The 23,836-nt window shown below is 32.7% G+C and overlaps 1 protein-coding gene across 1 annotated transcript; it reads left to right on the forward strand.

Annotated features, from left to right (window-relative positions):
* The first annotated feature begins 128 nt into the window (after positions 1–128).
* Positions 129–6,857, forward strand: LOC25488181 (protein CHROMATIN REMODELING 35). The gene is made up of 6 exons (XM_013607851.3): positions 129–446; positions 1,098–2,020; positions 3,131–3,418; positions 4,209–4,358; positions 4,801–6,530; positions 6,625–6,857. Exons 1-6 carry the CDS (start codon positions 413–415, stop codon positions 6,626–6,628), a joined length of 3,129 nt encoding a protein of 1,042 aa, XP_013463305.1. The 5' UTR covers positions 129–412; the 3' UTR covers positions 6,629–6,857.
* Positions 6,858–23,836: the final 16,979 nt, after the last annotated feature.

A 23,836-nucleotide genomic window follows, 5' to 3' on the forward strand; every position in this document is an offset into this window, starting at 1 on the left:
CCTCCATCCATTATACCCTATGCGAAAAGACATTTTAGTAATGCCTTAGTAATTTCAATCAATTAATGTGAAAGAGAGTGTAAGGTGGTGGGATAGTGAGAGCACATGACCACATATCATTTTTGTGTGCCGTGGTAGAAGATACATTTAGGATGGTGATCACTCTTCAATGAACGGCATCAAAATCATGCATCATGATGACACCCACCCACGGTAAGAACGAGTCACAGAGAATAATTACCCTCCCTGCAAAACTTAGCTCATACGGTAGCATAGCATTTGGCTTTGGCTTTGGCTTTGGCTTTTGATTTCCAAGAAAGAAACCCAAAAGCCACACTCACATTCTTCATTTCAATCCTCAAAACCCTATTCTCTCACTCTTCTTCTTCCTAAACGCTTCCAAATTTCATCAATGGCTTCCTCCAGTAAACGCCCTGCTCCAACCGGTATAACACTCTTCCTTTCTTTCTCTTTTTTTGATCTTTCTTCAATTGGCTAAAAACAATGATTTTTGGGAGAATCACATTTTTTAGGTTTTTCTCAAAATGTTACGCTCGTAAACTTCTATAAGTCATTATTTTGTTTCAAAATCGCAACTTTTCCTCGAAATAAGCTCTTACTTATCCTGAGTTAAATCACCATTGTCCATGGATCAATATATATTTTTTTCATGTGATTTTGTCCATGTTTTCGTGAGGAAATTGTCTATACAATGTAATGTAGTTTTGTGCTAATTGTATTTGTAACTTGTAAAGCTTTTTTTAGAAATGTGTTTCAAACCTTTTTTTTGTTACCATCGAACCTTTCTAGTAGGGTGGTCTGAAAGTGTTATTAGATGCTAGAGAGCATTTGGTTATGCAGCCATGTCGGTTTGCTGGTTGGAGGTGGTAGTGGTGTGCCTGAAAATGAAATGACAAAGTTACTCGAGTTAGTCTCGAAATGAAATGAGGGGTGTGTCTAACATGAAGTAATCCATTTGTTCTTATTCATGTATTTCAGATTGCTTAGTTTTCTGGTTTATTTGAAGTAAAAAAAAAAAAATCCTTAATGGATATTAGTATCTTGTAATTTTTATACATTTCATTTTCTGAAACCAGGGATTTTGCCTGAAGAAGGACGCAAAAAACTTAAACTGTCAAGTGATAGCTTGCCATGTTTAACACATGGTGATGTTGTAGATTACAGCAGTCCGTATGCAATTTCAAATGTTATAAATCGCTTAGAGAGTGGAAAATTTGGAAGTGTGACAAAAAATATTGAAGACCTTATAACCCAGAAAATGCAAATATTGGGCCCTTACTTTGCAAAATGTCCTAGACTTGTTAATCAACTATTGAGAGTGGTGACAGATCATGATGAAGAAACTCCCAACATGGAAAATAAGAACGTTAATGGTTTGCAACATGATAATGTCATAGATTTGGATTCGGACGGGGAGCACACTGAAAAGGATATTTTGGCACCAAAAAGAGGATATAATGTTACTGCAGTACCATTTATCATTGATTCAGATGAGGAGGATGATAAGGATCATGGTCATGATACTGTTCCAACAGATCATGATGAAGAAACTCCCTACATTGAAAGTGAAAAAGCTGCTGGTATGTCCTATGAAAATGTTACCATTGATTCAAATGAGGAAGATGATAGGGATCAAAAAAAGGATATTTTGGCACCGAAAAGAGAAAATGATGTTCCTCCAGCACCATTTCATGAAGTCATTATCATCGATTCAGACGAAGAAGATGATAGGGATCATGATGAAGAAACTCCCAACATGGAAAATGAAAAAGTTACTGGTTTGTCCTGTCAAAATGTTATCATCGATTCAGATGAGGAAGATGATAGGAATCATGATGAAGAAACTCCCAACATGGAAAATGAGAAAGTTACTGGTATGTCCTGTCAAAATGTTATCATTGATTCAAATGGGGAAGATGACAGAGATCAAACTTCTTTTCTTCCATTTCATGAAGTTGCATTGCCAAAACCAGTTCAGTCTCCTGCATTAGAAATGATTGTAAGCTCTGCCCTGCTTTTGCAATCCTTTAAACACACCTTTCATTTGGGTTGTATCCTTCCTGGACTGATTTGACTGAACTATTGTATTTCATTTTACCATTTGTGGCGGAAGATTCTAGTAAATTCATAATTGATTCTTTCTTGATTTTTTTTAATCTTTTCTTAATTCTGTTATCAAGAATATGCTGCCTTATTTTTTATTTTCATATGTATAAAGCGGAATCTTCTGGAGAGGAAAAGGCCAGAGATATAATCTAGTCCGACATATTTGGAAGGCATGCTTTAAAAGTTAATCATGTAATTTATATATTTTTTCAGTATGTTTACATTTTTTCGCTAATTATATCTTTGTACAATGCATAACTTATCATTATAGGTCTTTGGCATTATTCTGTAAAAGACAGATATAATACTATTGCATAGCCTAAATGTTGGATTCTCTTAGTTGTTGTAGAAGTTCTCTCCATTGAATCATGTGCCTTTTTAAGTACATTCTCCCAACATTTTCAATAATTACATAGTCAATTAATTACCATTCTACTGCCAAGTTTCACTGAAATGAAGTCTGACCTTTTGTCTCAAGTGTCCCAATTTGGTAATCATTTGATGTCTTGATAAACTCTGATCTTTCATTACAATATAAAATTTCCGGTACCTTGTTGCTTGGTAGTTATGCAAATTATAGATTGGAAAATAATAAATAAAAAATGGATATTGTGGATTTATATTTATCTGAATGTCATGCTATTTCTACCTTCCTTTTTTCCTTTACTCCTATGAGGCTACAGCTCACATCATTACTGCTGAACGGTGAACAATATATGGGGTTTTCCATTTATTTTTCCAAACATATTGTAGGAACTTTTTCCATAGGGACTGTTAATGCTCATAAATCTAGATTCCTTGGTAAGATTCTGTGTATTAGGCTTAAAAATTGTAGCTACTTTTCTTGAGAAGATGCATGCCTTTTTCTTTTCACTATACAAGTTTTTTTTCTTTTCTTTTCAGTTCTATCTAGCCAACCCCAAAATGGGAAAAATAATGTTATTGTTGTTGTTGTTGTTTCACTGACATTCTTGACTATTCTCCATGCAAAAATGCTTTATAGGGATATCATGATCCCAATGCTTACCATGGAGAACATGCAGATCTAAAATTTGAAACAAGTCTGCTTCCTAAAGATAACTCAAAGAAAGACAAAGGTAATTATGTTGGAGTACATGTGGAAGAAGATAATAAGGAATTGGAAACAAGTCTGTCTCCTGAAGATAACACAAAGAAAGACAAAGGTGTTTATGTTGGTGTAAGTGAGGAAGAAGATAACAAGGTTGATACTGAAGATGACGGGCTAGAAGATGTTTGGAGGGAGATGGCAATGGCAATGGAAACTTCTAAAGTATGTATACATTCTTTTGATTTTACTTTTCAACTAGAACAACTATCTTTGTCAAGTAGATTTCCCCCCTACTCGTTTGTGACCTGTTTTTCTTCATGTTATTTCTTTTGCAGTGCTTCCTTAATATATATTTGTTAATGATCCAAAGACAGAGCATTTTCCTTATGAAAACAAGGGGGAAATTGGAAAACTGGACTATTGTGTAGGGGAATGAATTGATAAAGATTTGTGACACTGTTTCCTTCTTTGATGTGCTTGTTACTTATTAACATGAATATACATTGATTTATAAAGAAAACTAAATAATTTTGATGTTCACTGAGAATGGCCTGTCCATTTTTATCGGCTTTATTTAGTATTGGGTATATGTATGTATATGCTGGTGTCCATACCTAGTTAATGTAATGCATATTGCATGTACTTTTATGTCCTGAAATCTTCTGAATTATGATGTTTAATTATTTAGCACTTACAATCAACCTTTCTTTCTCTTTGTTATGCCTGTTATATGCATGTAACTTGAAATTCTTGTCAAATTTTATATTGTAATTATGTTTTTTTTTATCAATAAAATAATTTCTATACATATAGTAATTTGACTTTAAGAGCATCAGGAATGTTGTTTCTGTTACTAAAACTTGAGATAGTTGAATCTGCATGCGCGCTGTTCTTTGGTTTTTATTGTTCTTCTCTATCATATTGATCATTTTTGTTTAAACTTTGAATTTTACTCATTATATTATCTCTTAAGAGTTCCTTTGGGATTGATTTAGTTTAAATGTACTCCTAGGATGTTTCTGCAGATCAACCACCCGAAGAAGAGGAAAATGACGCTGACTGTGATCATTCTTTCATTTTAAAAGACGATCTTGGTTATGTTTGTCGCGTTTGTGGGGTTATTGACAGAGGAATTGAAACCATATTTGAATTCCAATACAAGGTTAGACACTGGTCTCTGCATTAATGCTTGTTTGGTCTTAAATATTGGTCATAAGAATATAGCAAGTGTGTGAATTGAGTTATAAAGTATGTCTTAAAATTAGATTCATAGGTTGAATGTTTCAACATGGGATAATAATACAGAGTGAAACAGTTAGAATTTAGAAACTTTATGTGTTACAGAATCTCTTATAGTTTATGGTTTCAGGTACCTCTTTTGTGGGAAAAATGGTGATTTATTTTATTCAATTCAGTTCAATGTATAAAGCTTCGTAAAACAATCAAGAACCTCTTTACCAAACCAATATGTTAAAATAGCACATTAGGACATTTTATGGCATGGGCTAACATTGCTCCGTAAAACAGTGCGTTCTTTGTAATTCACAAAACTGATTTATTGTTATTGTTATTTATTAGCTATTACCGTATCAATTTTATTGAAGGTTAAAAAGAGCACAAGAACTTATATGTCTGAATCATGGAATGCCAAAGAAAAAGCTGATATATTTGGAGTTAAGATTGCTAAAGATGATCTCTCAGTAACTGAAATATCAGCACATCCTCAACATGCAAATCAAATGAAACCGCACCAAGTCGAAGGATTCAATTTTCTTGTCAGCAACCTGGTGGGAGACCATCCTGGGGGATGCATTCTGGCTCATGCTCCAGGATCTGGAAAGACATTCATGGTTATCAGTTTCATACAGAGTTTTCTAGAGAAGTATCCCGATGCACGACCTCTCGTGGTGCTTCCTAAGGGAATACTATCAACTTGGAAAAAGGAGTTTCTGACATGGCAAGTGGAAGATGTACCGCTTTATGATTTTTACAGTGTGAAGGCTGACAGTAGATCACAACAATTGGAAGTCTTAAAACAGTGGGTGGATAACAAGAGTATCCTTTTCTTAGGATACCAACAGTTTTCGTCCATTATTTGTGATAACTGTAGTAACAATACATCAATATCTTGCCAAGATATATTGCTTAAGAAACCATCAATTCTCATTTTAGATGAGGGACACACTCCTAGGAACGAGAATACGGATACGGTACAGTCCCTCGCAAAAGTACAAACACCAAGAAAAGTTGTTTTGTCCGGAACTTTATATCAAAATCATGTCAAGGAGGTATTTAACGTGCTTAACCTTGTCCGCCCAAAGTTTATAAAGATGGAAACGTCTAAACCTATTGTCCAACGCATTAGGAGTAGGATCCATTTACCTGGTGTGAAAGACTTCTGTGATTTGGTTGAAAACACTTTGCAGAAGGACCCGGATTTTAAAAGGAAAGTAGCTGTTATACATGATTTGCGGGAGATGACCAGCAAGGTACTGCACTATTATAAAGGCGATTTTCTTGATGAGCTTCCTGGCTTAGTTGATTTTACTGTGGTGCTCAATATGACACCCAGACAGAAGCATGAAGTTAAGACAATAAAGAGGGTATTTAGAAAGTTCAAGGCTTCTTCTGTAGGTAGTGCTGTATACCTGCACCCAGACTTGAAACCAATTGCAGAGAAGTGTAGTGAAAATTCTATATCTGAGCATACAATGGATGATTTAATAGCGAACCAAGATGTGAGAGACGGGGTGAAATTAAAATTCTTTCGCAATATGCTGAATCTATGCCAATCAGCTGGGGAGAAGCTTTTGGTATTCAGTCAATATCTCTTGCCTCTAAAATATTTGGAAAGGTTAGCTATGAAATGGAAGGGCTGGAGTCTTGGAAAAGAAATTTTTGTAATTTCAGGAGAATCGTCCACTGAACAAAGGGAGTGCTCCATGGAAAAATTCAACAATTCACCCGAGGCCAAAATCTTTTTTGGGTCAATCAAAGCATGTGGTGAGGGTATATCATTGGTTGGAGCATCCCGTGTCATCATCTTAGATGTGCACCTCAACCCGTCTGTTACTCGTCAAGCTATTGGCCGTGCTTTCCGACCAGGCCAGAAAAGGAAAGTGTTTGTGTATCGATTGATAGCTGCTGATTCTCCAGAAGAGGAAGATCACAGTACTTGTGTCAAGAAGGAATTAATTTCGAAAATGTGGTTTGAATGGAATGAATATTGTGGTGACAAAGCTTTTGAAGTTGAGACAGTTGATGTGAAGGAATGTGGTGATATGTTTCTAGAAAGTCCATTGTTAGGGGAAGATGTAAAAGCCCTGTATAAAAGGTTAGACCACTCTTACATAATTTTTTGTTTATCATAAGAAAATAAGACATTTATTTTGTTTTGTCCTAATTCTTGTTTTATTTGTATTTGTCAGGTAATCTGTGGGCATGCAATGTAGTACTTCAGTTGGCAATTTTTTTGGTTCTTATATCAGTGAACAGTTTTAGCATTTTATCTAGATTCAGAGAGTTGCCTGATTGAATTGGTTGTCTAACTTGTATTATAAATATTGAATATCTACAATTTCCATATTTTGGCTTGTAATTTGAGTACAGTGCAAAAGAATGGAAGCACGGTTAGCCAATTGAGAGCAGCAGCCCTGAATAATATTGTTGTTTTTTTTTTATTAAAACTATGTAGGGCGCAAAACATATTATAGATGCTATTGTTTGGTGTGATAATTTTTTTTTGAAAAGGCAAAATATTATTAACCAACAAGCCCGTGCGAGGTGCACTAATAAGCTCGGGTGGGAAAAAAATAATACAAGGGGAAATCGGTTACCGCAAAAATACCAGCTCGAACAAAAACCCCTTAAAAACCACCCAAAAGGAAACAAAACCAACACACCAAATAATGATGCGGAGCTATACATGGTACAAGGCCACATGCATACCACAGCCTCACCACCCAGGCAACATAACAGCATAAGAAAAAAACCAACTCCCAGACAACCGAAAAAGCTGCCTAGGCCCCCAAAAACAACAGCAGCTGCGGACCCAAACAAGGACCAGGGCGCAAAAACCAGCAACAGCCAAACCCTTAAACTCCTTCAAGCCTAAAAAACCAACAGCAAACAGCAGCAGATAAAGCTTCCAGCTGAACCGCAAACCAGAGGAGAAGCACAACAAGGCAAGAAACATGCCCCCTTCCCTGCACAGACGCAAAAAACACCAGAAAGAATGCCCAGCTGCCATGATTAATTCAGCCCTCTAGGATTCCTGCGCAAGCACCAAATAGGATCCCAACACCATTAAAAAAACATACAAACCGGAATGCGCGTCCGACCCAACACCCACCTCCAAGCCACCACTTTGATCTCCTCCACCACGGCGTCCACCTCACAATTAACATCATTAAAAACCTTATCATTTCTAGCTTTCCACAAGGTCCAAATAGTTGCTAGCCAAATCACCCCCAACCCCTTGATAGCGTTTTTGTTTCTTTCCCCCTATGCCAACACTCCCAATCTCGGGGCCCCGATGAAACCACCAACCAACAAGTTATCAACACCAATCCCATATTTCGCCCTCAAGGCCTCTTTCCATAATGCCGTATCCCCATCAATCAATCTCCAACGCCATTTAGCTAGAAGACTAACATTCATGAGGCGAATATCCTTAACTCCCAAACCCCCATTTCTTTTACTTTGACACACCGTCTCCCATTTCACCCAACTAATCTTATTTCCTCCTCCCACTCCACCCCATAAGAACTCTCTTTGAATTCGGACAATCCTCTTCCAAACTTGTACCGGGAGCTTCAACAAAGACAAGTAGAAAATAGGAATAACATTAAGAACCGCATTTACAAGAACAATCCTTCCTCCAAAACTAATATATTTATGGCCCCATGTATTCAATCTACCACTAAGATTCTCCACCAACGGTTCCCACGTAGACATACTCCTTGAATTAGCACCTACCGGAAGACCCAAATACTTGAAAGGAAGGCTCCCCTCACTACAATTTAAAAAATTGCATGCCATATCCATGAAGCTAGTTTCAACATTAACACCAATCAAGGAGCTCTTAAAAAAATTAATCTTTAAACCCGATACCATCTCAAAGCCTCTAAGAATGGATTTCAAGGCCCAAAGATTATCCACCGTCGGTTTCCAAATACAAAGAGTGTCATCGGCATATTGCAAGTGGGATATAGAAGTCAAAAGTCAAAACATATTACTAAGCTTTTCTTTCAAGTCTTGGCTCCCCTGAAGTCAAAATTCTAGCTCCGCCCCTGCAAACTATGGAGCATAATCCTCATCAACCCCCTTCAAACCAAATTTCAACTAAAAATTTAAATCTCTATAGAAATTTTGCAAATGAACTTCGGACTCATATAGATAAGGTCACTTCTCTGCATTCATTTATTTATATTGTGATAATATTGTGTTTTCGTCATTCTTGTATATCAATTTCTGAAATTTTTGTTCTTTTTTAATTTTCAATATATTGTGAGTAGGACCAATTGAATATTGAAATTAAAAAATTGCACAAAATGTGGATTGAATGATATTTTTACAATTCTCTCTTGAATATCTTGATTCTAACTGCTTTTATTGTTAATGTTTCTTTCCACGATACAAAATCGAGGATTTCAACATTTGTTCGATGATTAAACGGCTCATGTTTTGATATGTATTTTAATTTTGATTTAGTGAAGTTAAAATTTAGGTTATATGATCTTCATCCAACGTGATCTCTTGGTTGAGTAAGTGCATACAACTTGTATTTCGAGATCAATTTGAGATTAGATTTGATGAAAGTTAAATTAAGATTTGTTCGATCGTCATCCAACACAATCTCTTAATTGCATCACTATATGTTTTCTCTGATATGAAGGAATCTGGGTCCGTATCAAGAATAAACCCTTATAGTTATATCGTGCAAAAAATATTGTGTTAACTTTCTCAAATTGAATGTATAAAATCTCATATGAAATTTGAAATTTTACAACGTTACAAAATAATCTTGACCTTAGATAAAAAAAAGATATATATATCGGCTTTCGTGAGTTTTTCCCTCTTATTATGCAACAACTTGTAGTTTTTTCCCCATCAATTTATAGATTTTTTGTTCAATTGAAATTGCAATCAACATGGGTAGGGGAGGGGAATAGCAAAAAAAATATCACACTGTAAGGACATAATAGGATTCTTTGACGAACCTGAGAATATACAATTTAATTGAATAAAGACATATTACAGAATTGAATATCACATTTCCTAACGTAATAAAAATTATCATCTTTAAGAAAATGTGAACATGAGACCACAAAAATGAAAATAATGGGTGATTCTTTGACGAACCTGTACTGTGCAATGACCGTTGTTTTGAGACTTCTCAAAGCCGTATCAATCTTGGACAAGTAGAGCAACAAAAATTAAATGCATAAGTTAATCTTCTGATATATTTCTTATGATAACCATACAATATAAAATTTAAACACAACTCTGCAAAACAAAAATGATGAACCAACCTCAGTACTTAATTCTCTAGTCTTGTTTGCATAAGTGGCTTCTAGAGCAAGCTTTTTACTCAATTGCTTATGCTTATGATCAGCTTCTTCCTTTGAAGGTTCACTCTCCTGAAATAATCAAATAATAATAATAATAATAATAAACAATAAATTGCACAAGTACTTGCACTTGCCTCACAAGATATAAATGGCACATGAGTTCTGCTTGCATTTCTTGTGAAGCATGTTGCAGCGGCTTCTTAGATGCAGTATGAGTATTCTCCCTTCCTTTGTTTTTGCAATCATTCTTTTGATCATCAGTGGATTGGTAAAACTGTTCAACCTCTTTATTAGGGTGCTAAACTTTTATGGAATATATATTAAAAGGAAACGGTTTCAAGAAATAACAATAATTAATAACTGACCTAGTGATATAAATTGTTTTAAAGGAGCAAGAAGATGTGGATTCGAATCCCCTTAAAAACGTTTTTTTTTTTAATAAAATATGTAAAAGTAGAAGATTAAATATGTAATAAGAAGAAGATGTGTAAGTGTTGAACCAACAACCTTTAACAATTTACAGTACCCCATTTCCACAACAACAACCAAATTCTAATTGATATAATACACCTAATATAGTATATAAGAAAAATCTGGGGAATGCCATGGCCCCTGTCTGATCCTAAAGAAATCCACCAGTGATCCTTTGCTTCCTTCTCAAGCTGCACTCAACACATGACACAAAAAATGTTCAAATTTAATAACATTTTTTTTTGTGGTGGCCGGAGTTTGAACCTCGAACCTTACATATTTTATGCATTGTCCATACCAATTAAGCTAAGCTCACGAGGACAATTTAATAACATTATAAGCATAGCAGCAAATTTATTCTTGACAAAGATAATCCCTTGACATAAATTAGTAAAAAACAAACAAATGAGATATCGTATAAGAAGGAAACAAGATGTTCCTTCATTCCTCTATGCATCAGAATTGCTAGATTGGATAACAAGATTAATTAAAATATGATAAAAATAAAAGATTAAATTACACTCCCTCCCTTAAGAGGAGCCCTTTTATTTTAATATATACATTTTCCTCCCTTTAAAAGTAAAATTTATTCCCTTCTCCTATAAGATGCTTGAATTACAACCATCTCCCTTAATAATTACATATACATTACATTTTAATCTATTTTAATATAAATAAATATTTTTATGATATATACTAATTTTGAACCACCATTTAAAAAAATAAATTCATTTCTTTATAATGTAAATATCAATGATAATTAAATTTAAAATTTTGTTATTAATTTTATAATTTAGATAATAAAATTCACTTTTAAATAACCATACTTTATCGACTTTAGTAATTTTTCACATATTTTAATTTTATTTTGGGCTGTTTCATATTTTATAATAGGGTTTAAAACTATAAGTTAAAGAAATTTGAATACAAATAGCGAAAAATATGTATTCAAATTTTGATTATATTAAAATTGGCCTGCAATACTATTTTTCTTCGAGAGTGTTAGATTATTATTATTATTATTATTATTATTTTTTTGCTAGATTATTAGAAATTTTAAAAAATTTATTGAGGAGTAAAATGTAGATTTTAACATATGAGGGGAGAGGAATATAATTCAATCTTCTTTAGGGGAGGAGTGTGAAATATTTTCTAACATGTTTTGATCAAATACAAGGGAAGGAAAATGTATATTTTAACATAAAAGGGAAGAAAAATATAATTCAAGCATCTCTGAGAGAGAGTATAATTTAATCAAAATAAAATGACAAAAAGCAAGTGAGTCTTGAAATCAATCATCTTACCGTACTTGCTGTTCCCCTCCCCTTCCCATATTGATTGAATCCAAATTTAACCAAAAATCTATAAACAACACTCTCTTTTCAAACTAGAAGCAATAGCTTGTTTGAATGTCAGCATAAATATTCAAACATTTAACTTATTGATGGACTGGCAAGAGAAAAGAAAACTATATCCTACACCAACATTCAACTTCATATTGTATTTTGGAAAAAGGAATGCTCATTATGTTGTCACAAGGACATGATGATTTTGTAACATTAATCTAAAATTTCTATTTCTAATAAGGTTTCATCTTAATTTGCGATTATGTATAAATGATAATTTAACAGAAATTTTTTGCACGAGAGAACTATAAGGGTTATTATTCTTGAATATAAATACATACTCCTTCCGATTTGGGAAAACACACAATCATGTAGTCAAGAGATCGCATTGAATGAAGAACATACATCCAAATTTAATTATAAATACGAGTTGTAAGCAATATTGAAGTCAGTATATGACTTTGGATAAAGATTGAATAAACTAACATTTAATCTCACCGGATCCAATTCAAATTCAACTCAAAATGAGTCGTTTAATTTTCGAACATAGGTCGACATCTTAGATGTATCAACAAAGAAACATTAATGATACCCTTTATTTTTAGCAATAACGATATTTTTTTTTTGGTAGATAGATGAGATGGTAAAACCATGTAAACTCTCACACACAAAGTGGATATATCAGGGTTCGAACCTCAATCATCACGTCTGGTCTAACAATTTTGACATTTTTACCCGTTGATCTAGAACCCTTTTTATATATATATATAGTTGGTATTGACATTTTTATATTGCAAAAACATTTAAGTGATAGTAATTAATTAGGCATTATTTTGAAAAGAAACTATAAATGTGGTTGGTAATGAAAAGAAACTTATATTATGGGCAAAACAGTTGTCAAATCGGTGCTGATAGTTCAACATAGAATCGTAACAATATTATCCAAGTGACATTTTGTGTAATAATTCAATTTCAATATTGAATAAATAGTGAATTTAGTCTTTAAACTATCTTTTTCTCATCAATTTAGTGCTAAAACTTTTGAAAACAACTAAAAGGTCCTAAGTTATTCTCAGATCCAATTATTTAGTCCCTCGATAAACATAATTGGTTGTTTTTTAATCACTCAATAAACAATATTTAGTCTATGAATTTTCATAAAAAACAACCAATTATTTTTGAAGAACAATAATAATTAATTGTTTTGTATGAAAATTTAGAGACTAAATATTGTTTATTGAGTGATTAAATAGTTGGATATGAGAATAGTTAGGGACTACATTTATGCATTTTCATAGTTTAGGAACATTTTGGTCGATTTAATAGTTTACGAGAATAGTTTAAAAACTAAATTTATTGTTTATTCTACAGTATTCAATCGGTCCTACTCTCAATTTCATGAAAATTTAAAAGGAATAACAAATAGAGAATTTGATCACAATTAAGATGGTGAAAATGATAAAAAAGAATGATGAAAACATAACGTGATTACAACAAATAAAATAAATGAACAAATATATTGAATTATGAGAAGAGAATCGTGATCTACCTTATCAACTTCGTTTTGAAGACCACTTGCAAGGTACCTATAGCGGTTCAAATCTTCAATTGAAATCTTCAATCTTCAATTGAAGCTCCATTGTTTAATTTCAGTGAATCGGCGCAGCTGAATTCTATGCAAATGAATAGGGTTGAAAAAGTGTTTGTTGCGTAGCTAATGAAACACTCATGTTAATAAATAAAACCCTAGTCATCATTTATACTATATCCTCATTATTACCAGCGTGTGACAGTGAAAATAAGTTCCCGTTTTCTTCAGGAGTATTTATTTTACTACATCCTCATTATTACAAGAAAAGTTCAAAAGTACTTGTGGTAAATAAACTTGTGTTACTTTTACGTAATTATTCCCATCAGAAAAATTGGAAATTTGGCTTATACTTAGGATTGCAACAGTGTTTGTTGGGCACTATAATGGTTATTATGAATGTGTAGCTAATGAAACACTCTTATTAATAATCATTTTCTTCCAAAAAAAAAATAAAATTAATAATCATTTTTGAGTGTAACACTAAAACTAAGGTCCCTAAAACTTTGGTTTGGTGATTGCTTACCTGATTTCTGATTTGTTCAGATCTGTTGAGATATGCAGCTTTCGTGGCTTTTGGGGTGCTGTCATCGTTCCACTGGTTTTGTTCTTGCTAAGACTATTTGCAGCTGTTCGTTGCGGTGAGAGTTTGTTGCGCTCGAAAGGGCCATGATGCTTGCTGTTTTTTGCAGGGGCAGTTGGTCCATGAACCCGTCTGTGTTGGCGGTCGGTTTATACACCATTTAAAAAAAAGAGGGGGGGTTGTTGGTACGTTTCAGACACCATCGCTAAAAAAGATGAGCTCATGCTTGTCTCTGATTCAATGCAGAATTGTTGAGTAAACGTGTCAGATTAGACGTTTTCTTCTTCGGCGATCAAGCTTCAGCTTGGATTCCCAACCTACCACCGTCGTCATCCTCAAGGTCGTCGTCGTTCTTCAAGGTCTAATAAGGGACGCGCTATTGTGTTGATCCAGATGTTTCTGGACGGTGGTTGCGATTATGGTCTTATGTTTTCAGTATTCCTTCCTCCCCACGCCGAAAGGAGTGTCTTATTTGATCTGTACTCTGGGGCTCGAAAGAGCGTTTATCTTGCTGTGTTTTACAGGGAGAAGATGGTACGTGGATCTGCTTCATGTTGACGGTTGATCCATTCACCGCGATTTAGACCTCTGTTTAAGAGGTTGTTATAATCCATTTGTGTTGTTTTTAATTTTCATCTTATCGTTTGGGTAGACCTCCATATTATGGATAAACTGGTTAGGTTTATGACCCCCAATTTTTTATTATGTATTTTTTCTTTTTTTAATAATATATTTATGAGCATTTGATAGAAGATTAGAGTTGGATACCAACTTGTTCGAAGCCACTCTTTTTTTTATGTCATTTGCTCTGGCCTTATAAAAAAAAGGTCCCATTGTATTCAATATCTTTTTATTTTTATTTTTTAAGAAGGATGTTCAATATCTTGATTTATATCATCCATTTCGGATTGAATAGAACTTGTTGTCGAGTTTATATTTAGTCCTTCATCAAAATATGGTGAATATTGACAACAATGAATGAATGATGTTTAGACAACATAAATACTTAACAAATATATCTTGTAATCATTGTTATTGATTTTCGATACTATTTTAAAGGAACCATCACTCTTGGACAAAACCAGACATTTGGTTGAATTGGTTTGTTAATTTTTTTTTTTGATATATCTATACTAAATCTTTCATTTTAAAATTTTGTTACCTTTTTGTTTGTCATGGTTAGTTTTGTATCTTGATTTTTGTTTCTTTAATCATACAATTTTATGCATCTTCTTAATTCTTTCTTTCAATGTTCTATATCTTCTTAAATCCTACAACTAACTTCACCTTTATTCAGGATAATAGTTGTAATACTCCCTTCGATCCTATATATAAGAGATATTTGTGTCAACAAAAGGTAATGTATTTCGTCCAAATTTTTAACCAGATACATCACATTTAGTTGACTTAAATGTTTCTTATAAAAAGGATCCGGGGAGTAGTAAATTGATTACTTTTACATTTTTTTAGGTTATTATTCCTATAATTAAATATGATTATTTTTGTAAAGAAATCATGCATGTAAAATTTTGAAAACAGTCTTATACTACGGAAGAAAGAAAAAGTGATAAATGGTTTTTTAACTAGGGATGAAAGAGGAATGATGGTTCAAAAACAAGAGAAAATCTACTCTGTAAATCTCAAAAGAGAACATTCAGTTTCATAAAATTCAAGATGAAAATACTTGAAGGGATTAACCTTATTTATACTAATCATCAATGCAAGATATAGTCTAAATAGTAGCAGTAATTGATGCATCAACAGAAACATGATTTTGTAAAATTAGGGAATACAACAAGATTTCCATAATTACTTTTATAAGTCAAGAAATATCACTAGACCTTTTAAATGAATACGACAAGACTTTTTCAACATAAAAAAATCTTTTCAAATCGTAATGGAACATACTCCCAGTATTGCACAAATTGATGTTTTATGCAACCATTGAGATTACTATAATAAGGTTTGAGAAAGATCAACCCACATGTTCAGACTAAAAGCATTTGAGCATCCAACTTAAATAAAACCAAAACACAACCCTATTACATTCTTTGGCAAGCGAATCACACAATTCTCCGCTTTTCGCCATTATTTTTTTGTGTCTTTGGCCTCAATGTTGTCTTCATGAGTAGCAACGCTTGTTCCTTCTTGAACTTCTAGTGAATTTTTAACAAACATATACAATCTCCATACTGTGTAGTCGCTCTGAAAATTACGCTTAAATAATTAGTGAGTATCTAATCAAGACTTGCTAAAATAAACAAAATCGAAACTTTATAGATAACAAAATTAGTAAATGAAAGCAAACAACATTACTAGCAATAGGTAACATGACAAACCTCAGCTTCAAGGTTAAGGGTCACCATATCAATACTATGTTGGAAATTTGGATTATTCTCTTTAACAATCTCTAATGCCTTAAGGAGGTTATCAGGAGACAACTTGGGGATGGCATTCGCAAGTCTGGACTTCTCCGAAAGTGACAACTTCCTACAATATTCTCAACAACAGAACATAATAAACAACATAGTTCCATAACATGACCAAAAGGAAATGCATCATGAATTCTCAGTGGCCTATTTAGAGGAGCAAAGTTGGTGCTATAAAATATAACATTGAATAGTAAGTTATTCGATCTTGATCAGATAATTCAGATCCATGAGAGCATAAGCGTGTCGATGATATCAAAATCTATTAAACTCCTACCATGTAGCACTATTTTGGCAATTTGAACATGAGACTACAAAAATGAAAATAATGGGTGATTCTTTCACGAACCTGCACTGTGCAATCATTGTTGTTTTGAGACTTCTCAAAGCCGTCTCAACATTGGACAGCTGAAGCAACAAAAATTAAATGCATAAGTTAATCTTCTGATATATTTCTTATGATAACCATACAATATTAAATTTGAACACAACTTTGCAAAATAAAAATGATGAACCAACCTCAGTACTTAATTCTCTAGTCTTGTTTGCATAAGTGGCTTCTAGAGCAAGCTTATTACTCATTTGCTTATGAGCACGTTGCAGCGGCTTCTTAGATCCAGTCGGAGCATTCTCCCTGCCTTTGTTTCTGCAATCATTCTTTTGATCATCAGTGGATTGGTAAAACTGTTCAACCTCTTTTGCTTCCTTCTCAAGCTGCACTCAACACATGACACAAAATATGTTCAAAATTAGTAACATATCAGCAAATTTATTCTTGACAAAGATAATCACTTGAAAGAAACTAGAATACAATTTGTAAAAACAAACAAATGAGATATTGTATAAGAAGGAAACAGGATGTTCCTTCATTCCTATATGCATCATAATTGTTAGATTGGATAACAAGATTAATTAAAATATGATAACAATTAAAGAGTAAATTACACTCCCCTCCCTCCCCTTTTAAATTTATGTTAACATATACACTTCCCTCCCTTTAAAAGTGAAATTAATTCCCTTCTCCTATGAGATGCTTGAATTACAACCCCCTCCCTTAATAATTAAATATGCACTACACTTTAACCTATTTTAACATAAATAAATATTTTTATGATATATACTAATTTTGAGCCACCATTTAAGAAAAATAAACTCATTTTTTTTTATAATTTAAATGTCAATGATAATTAAATTTAAATATTTTGTTATTAATTTTATAATTTAGAGTATAAAATTCAGTTTTAAATAACCATACTTTATCGACTTTAGTAATTTTTCACATATTTTAATTTTATTTTGGGTTGTTTCATATTTATAACAAATAGCAAAAAATATGAATACAAATTTTGATTATATTAAAATTGACCTGCAATACTATTTTTCTTCGAAGCGTCGTAAATTAGTTTTTATGATAGATTATTATAAATAAAAAAAATTATTGAGTAAAGTGTAGATTTTAACATAAGAGAGGAGATAAATGTAATTCAAGCTTCTCTCAGGGGAGGAAGTGTAATATTTTCTAATATGTTTTGAATACGAGGGGAGTAAAGTGTATATTTTAACATAAGAGGGAAGATGAGTATAATTCAAGCATCTTTGAAAAAATGAGAGTGTATTTTACTCAAAATAAAATGACAAAAAGCAAGTCCCCCCATATTGATTGAATCCAAATTTAACCAAAAATATATAAATTGAAGGTAAACAAACTAGAAGCTTGAATGTTGACATAAATATTAGGCTTAACGCACCATTCACTCCCTAAGTTTGCAAAAGTAGCGATTTTGACCCCCTTTTAAAAAAATAGCAAAAATGACTTCATGTTTTGGGAAATATGATCTTTTGACCCTATAACTTAAGAGAAATATGCTCTTTTGGCCCCTTATTTTTGCAAAAATTTGCGATTATAGCCCCTATTTTGGGACACGTGGTGGCTTCTCAGCAACTTTGCAACGTTTAGGGGTAAAAATTGCATTTTTTTATTAGGTGGCCATAATCGTAACTTTTTAAATGTTAAGGTGTCAAAAATGCACTTAAGCCTAAATATTAAAACATTTAATAAACTTATTGATGGACCGGCAAAAGAAAAGAAAACTATCCTACACCAACATTCAACTTCATATTGTATTTTGGAAAAAGGAATGCTTACATCTTAAGCATTATGTTGTTACAAGGACATGATAATTTTGTAACATTCCAAAATTTCTAGTAAGGTTTCATCTTAATTTGCCATTATGTATAAATGATAAATTAACAGAAAATTTTTGCACGAGAAAAGGGTTTATTCTTAAATATAAACCCATACACACTCCTTTTAATTCGAAAAAACACACAATCACGCAGTCAAGAGATCGCATTGGATGAAGATCATACAACCAAAATTAATTTTAAAATACGAGTTGTAAGCAATATCAAAGTATGTACATGACTTCGGATGAAGATAGAATAAACTAACATTTAATCTCACCGGATCAAATTCAAATACAACTCGTAATATGAATTGGTTAATTTTCGAACATAGGTCAACATCTTAGACCTCACATCAACAAAATAAACATTAATGATACCATTTTTATATCTATATAGTTGGTATTGACATTTTTATATTGCAAAAACATTTAAGTGATAATAATTAGGGTTTATTTTCTTCATAAAAAAAATTAGGGACTAAATTAGGGTTTTATGAAAATTTAGAGACTAAATATTGTTTATTGAGTGATTAAATAGTTGGATCTGAGAATAGTTAGGGACTAAATTTATGCATTTTTGATAGTTTAGAGATATTTTAATTGATTTAATAGTTTATGAACTAAATTGGTGATAGAGTGATAATTTAAAAACTAAATTTACTGTTAATTTTCAATATTCAATCTGTCCTACTCTCAGTTTCAGAAAATTAAAAAGGAATAACAAATAGAGAATTTGATCACAATAAAGATGGTGAAAATGATATTTTATAGATCGATGAAAATACAATGTGATTAAAAAAATATAAAATAAATGAACAATATAAGAATTATGATAAGAGAATTGTGATCTACCTTGTCAACTTCGTTTTGAAGTCTACTGACTAGGAACCTATAGCGGTTCAAATCTTCAGTTGAAATTTGCTCCATTGTTTCAGTGAATCGGCGCAGCTGAATTCTATGCAAATGAATAGGGTTGCAATAAATAAAACCCTAGTCATTTATACCAGCGTGACAGCGAAAATAAGGTCCCGTTTTACTCGCGAGTATTGATTTTTACTACATCCTCATTATTACAAGAAAAGTTCAAAAGTACTTGTAGTAAATAAACCTGTGTTACTTTTACGTAATTACTCCTATCCGAAATATTGGAAAATTGTCTTATGAATGTGTAGCTAATGAAACACTCTTATTAATAATCATTTTCTAGTGTAAGTGTAACACTAAAACTAAGGTCCCGTTCCTTAAGAAAAAAAAAACTACGGTCCCGTTTTATGATCAATATCTTTTTATTTTATTTTTTTATTTTTGAAAAAGGCTTGTTTAATATCTTGATTTGCATCATCCATCTTGGGTTGAATAAAACTTGCTCTCGTGTTTATATTTAGTCCTTCATCAAAAAATGGTGAAGATGGACAACTTTGAATGATGTTGAGACACCATAAGTATTTGACAAATTTATCTTGTAATATCATTGTTATTGATTTTCGATACTAGTTTGTGTTGGGTCACAAGGGGGAGTTTGAGGGATTGTCCACATCGAGGCTAGAACAACCACCACTTACAAGAGAGACGCCACACTCTTACCCAAAACCTTAAGGCAATGGGTTTATGGGTCCTCATACTTACAAGATGTTCAACCATTACTATTTTATTCGATGTGGGACATATAACTCACAGTTGCAAACCAACACTCCCCTCAAGTTTGAGTACATCTATTCATCATGCTCCCCCTTCAAGCGGAAGCTCTTACTTTGTCTGTATCGCCGTTCCTGCACAAGGAGCCACTTGTTGCTTGTACTGTCGTTGCGGCTTTCTGCGTAACGATCGGCTGCCTTGGTCGCACCCTTCATCGAACCGGGGCTCTGATACCACTGTTGGGTCACGAGGGGGAGCTCGGGGGACTGTCCACATCGAGGCTAGAACAACCACACTTGCAAGAGAGACGCCACACTCTTACCCAAAACCTTAAGGCAATGGGTTTATGGGTCCTCTTACTTATAAGGTGTTCAACCTTTACTATTTTATCCAATGTGGGACATATAACTCACACTTGCAAACCAACAGTTTGAAGGGACCATTAACTTTGGGTTAATGGTGTTTTACCCCCTTGTAATATAGGTCATTTTTTGTTTTCCCCCTGTAAAATATTTTTTTTGATTTACCACCCTGTAATTTTTTTTTTTTTTGGAATACCCCCCCTAATAGGTCATAAAAAAACGAAAAAATTCTGCAAAAAAAAAATAAAGTCGTTTTTTTTTGGAATACCCCCCCTAATGAATCTATTTAACAAGTAAGGATAAGATCATGTGTTATGACGTAAAATATATATTTTTTTGGTAAACTGCTATTATGGACCCTTTTTATCAAGGTCCACCCATGGTCCTTAATAAATGACCGGTTTTAATGGGTAAAATCACTTCATTTCCGGTTTACATGGACATTAATATAACAAAAAAAAAAAAAAAATTAAAGCAGGACATGCCATTATTCAATGTCTTCGTTTTCTCTCTCCTTCCACCATTGTTTACGCAAGTGCTGCTTCAATTCTTGAATATAAGAATCATCTTTTTTCAACTCAAATGGTCCTTAAATCTTTAATCAAACTTAAGAAAAATCCATCTTTAATTTTCATGGACAACGTATGCAACTGGATGCCCAAAGCCCCAAACCATATCCAACTTTTTCCATTGGCAGAGTTTTATTGAGATCCACTCTTCCATAAATTTTAAACTAAAGTTGCTTAGTTTAAACAACTATTTGTAATTTCCTTTGTGTTGAGTTTAGGCAAATTTAGCATGTTTCTGCAGCTTAGATTTGCTTGTTAGAAAATGTCCTCTTTAAAGAGCTCGTGAGTAGAGATTAAAGAGAAATAGTCATCCATGGAGATTAAAGAACAAGTTGCTACTGTTTTTGTAATTTGTAACTTTACGATGTATTCATTTTGCTTTAGTAGAACGAATACATACATCTTAGTAGTTGATGTAAAACCATATTCAGAAACTCGATCCTTGCTATTTCGTGAAACAAGACCTGCAATCACTGATCTTATCCTTACTTGTTAAATAGATTCATCATGAATAAAAGGATAACACCTTAAGACAATAATTTGGGTCAGTTTTGTCATTTAAAGATTGTGCTCAATAAACAATTAAATATAAATAATTAAATTAAATGAAAGGAAAATGTATTCACCCACTATAACCGGTAATTTATTAAGGACCATGGGTGGACCTTAATAAAAGGGGTCCATATTAGGGACTCCCTTAATTTGGAGTTGCATATAAATTTAATTGGATATTGGTCTGTTATATAAATACGTCTTCATTCCTTTTTCTTGTTTGCCATGGAGTATGAGAATTTGATGTTTGCCAGGAAGATATTAAGGGAGGAAGATAAAGTAAAAGGGTATTTCCTCATTATGGTTTGCTAAAACAGAAATAAGCCTGATGTGAAACAGTACCTCTTCCGTACGAATGTTACAACAATCAGGTAAAAGTGGAAGGGTTCACCGGTGCACCTATTTTTAAGGGTAGGGGCTTCCATATATATATATATGGTTTTGCTTGAACCCACCTATAAAGGTGTCTTTTAGCAACCCACACCTTAAGGTGTGATTTTCATTTTTTAATTATAATTTTGCCAAAAGACACCTTCATAAAAGATGTCTTCTAGCAAAACCCATATATATATATATATATATATATATATATATATATATATATATATATATATATATATATATATATATATAAGCACAAAAAGTGTTTAGAAAGACATCAAATATCCAAGACACAATTCAAAAAAGAGAGAAAAACAAGAGCAAACAAATAGCAAAAGAAAAAACTTAAGTTACAACAGAGAGATACATTATAGGGTTTTACCTCCAATCATTGTAGTGAAAATCGAAGGAGAGAAACTTCAATTTTAACCATCAAAAAACTAGAAGTTTAACCTCCAATCATTGTGCTTATCATGGTTAGTTTTGTATCTTCATTTTTGTTTCTTAAATCGTACTCAATCAATTTTATGCATCTTATTTCTTTCGTTGAATGTTCTACATCTTCTTAAAACTCTCAAACTAACTTCACGAGTATTGAGAAAAATAGTTGTAATAGTAAATTTGTTACTTTTACGTTTTTTTTTACGTTATTATTCCTGTGACTAAATATGATTATTTTTGTAAAGAAATCATGCATGTAAAATTTTGAAAACACTCTTATATTACTGAAGAAAGAAAAAAATGGTAAATAGTTTTTTAATTAGGGATGAAAGAGGAATGATGGTTCAAAAATGTTCTACATCTTCTTAAGACCCTCAAACTAACTTCACGTGTATTGAGAAAAATAGATGTAATAGTACTTTGCTTGGTATATGTAGTGAGTTTATCAATAGAGGAGGGATAAAGATGTAAATCGAAAGTAAGAGTACCATTGGTGTATCATATGACTTGCTTCAAAGTAGTCATATGTTTTGTCTTCGGGTCATGCATAAAAAGACACATTTGTTGAACGACCTAGGAGATACTTAGTCTTGTAAATGTCAAGTATTGTAAGGCTTTAACAATAGTGCGATATTCAATTGGGTCATGATATGGATTACTTGAAGCACCACTGAGTTTAACTTGTGTGTCAACCGGTGTAGAAGATGGTTTGCAAGAAGACATATGTTCTTGCTCATTGATTTCTTCGAAATATTTCTTTTAGTAAAATAATAAGACCTTATTAATGTCGTGTAATAGATATACCCATAAAATATTTCAAGGGATCTAAATTCTTCATACCAAATTTGGAATACAATTTAGGCATGATGGGTTGGTGGAGAGTATCAGAAGACAAGACAAGAATAATTTCACCCACTTAGAGAAGATTGTAAGATGTGTTATCATTGCGGTGATAAGTAAATAATGATTTCAGCCCCTATGAGTGAAATCTAATGTAGAGATAAAATAAATAAAACACTGGTACTAAGCACGGTGCTTGTTTGAGTACAAAGAGTGACTTCTTTAAAAATCATATGTAATCAAAGTATTGGATTGCAAAAACTAGGATGCTGGTGCATGCACATAGTTTCATCAAGATTCTCATGCAAAGAAGCATTTTTTACATCTAGTTGATGAAAACACTATGATTTAGATAGTACAGCTAGTTTGACTATCGGACTAATAGTTTCACTATAATCTATACCAGTTTGTTGACCGGCACCACCACCTACTACTCGAGCTTTATAACACTCAAAAGATCAATCAAATTTCTTAAAAAAAAAACACATTCTAATATTCTAATCCAACATCATCAAACCAATTCAAGTGGGTTGCATTACTCTTAGATAATCTATATACTATTTATTAAAATTGATGTTATATGAATTTCCAATTTTGCCCTTAGGAGGAGCAATTTGGTAATTCTATAATTCCATATCCTTGGAGAGTGCCAACTCATCCAAATTTTATATTTTATTATATATTT

Source organism: Medicago truncatula, chromosome 2, assembly GCF_003473485.1.
Source record: "Medicago truncatula cultivar Jemalong A17 chromosome 2, MtrunA17r5.0-ANR, whole genome shotgun sequence".
Classification (NCBI taxonomy): domain Eukaryota; kingdom Viridiplantae; phylum Streptophyta; class Magnoliopsida; order Fabales; family Fabaceae; genus Medicago; species Medicago truncatula.

Coding starts and splice junctions, on each gene's coding strand:
- LOC25488181 (XM_013607851.3), top strand. CDS start 413: ATGGCTTCCTCCAGTAAACGCCCTGCTCCAACCG. Junction 447..1,097: donor TAAACGCCCTGCTCCAACCG/GTATAACACTCT, acceptor TTCTGAAACCAG/GGATTTTGCCTGAAGAAGGA. Junction 4,359..4,800: donor TATTTGAATTCCAATACAAG/GTTAGACACTGG, acceptor ATTTTATTGAAG/GTTAAAAAGAGCACAAGAAC.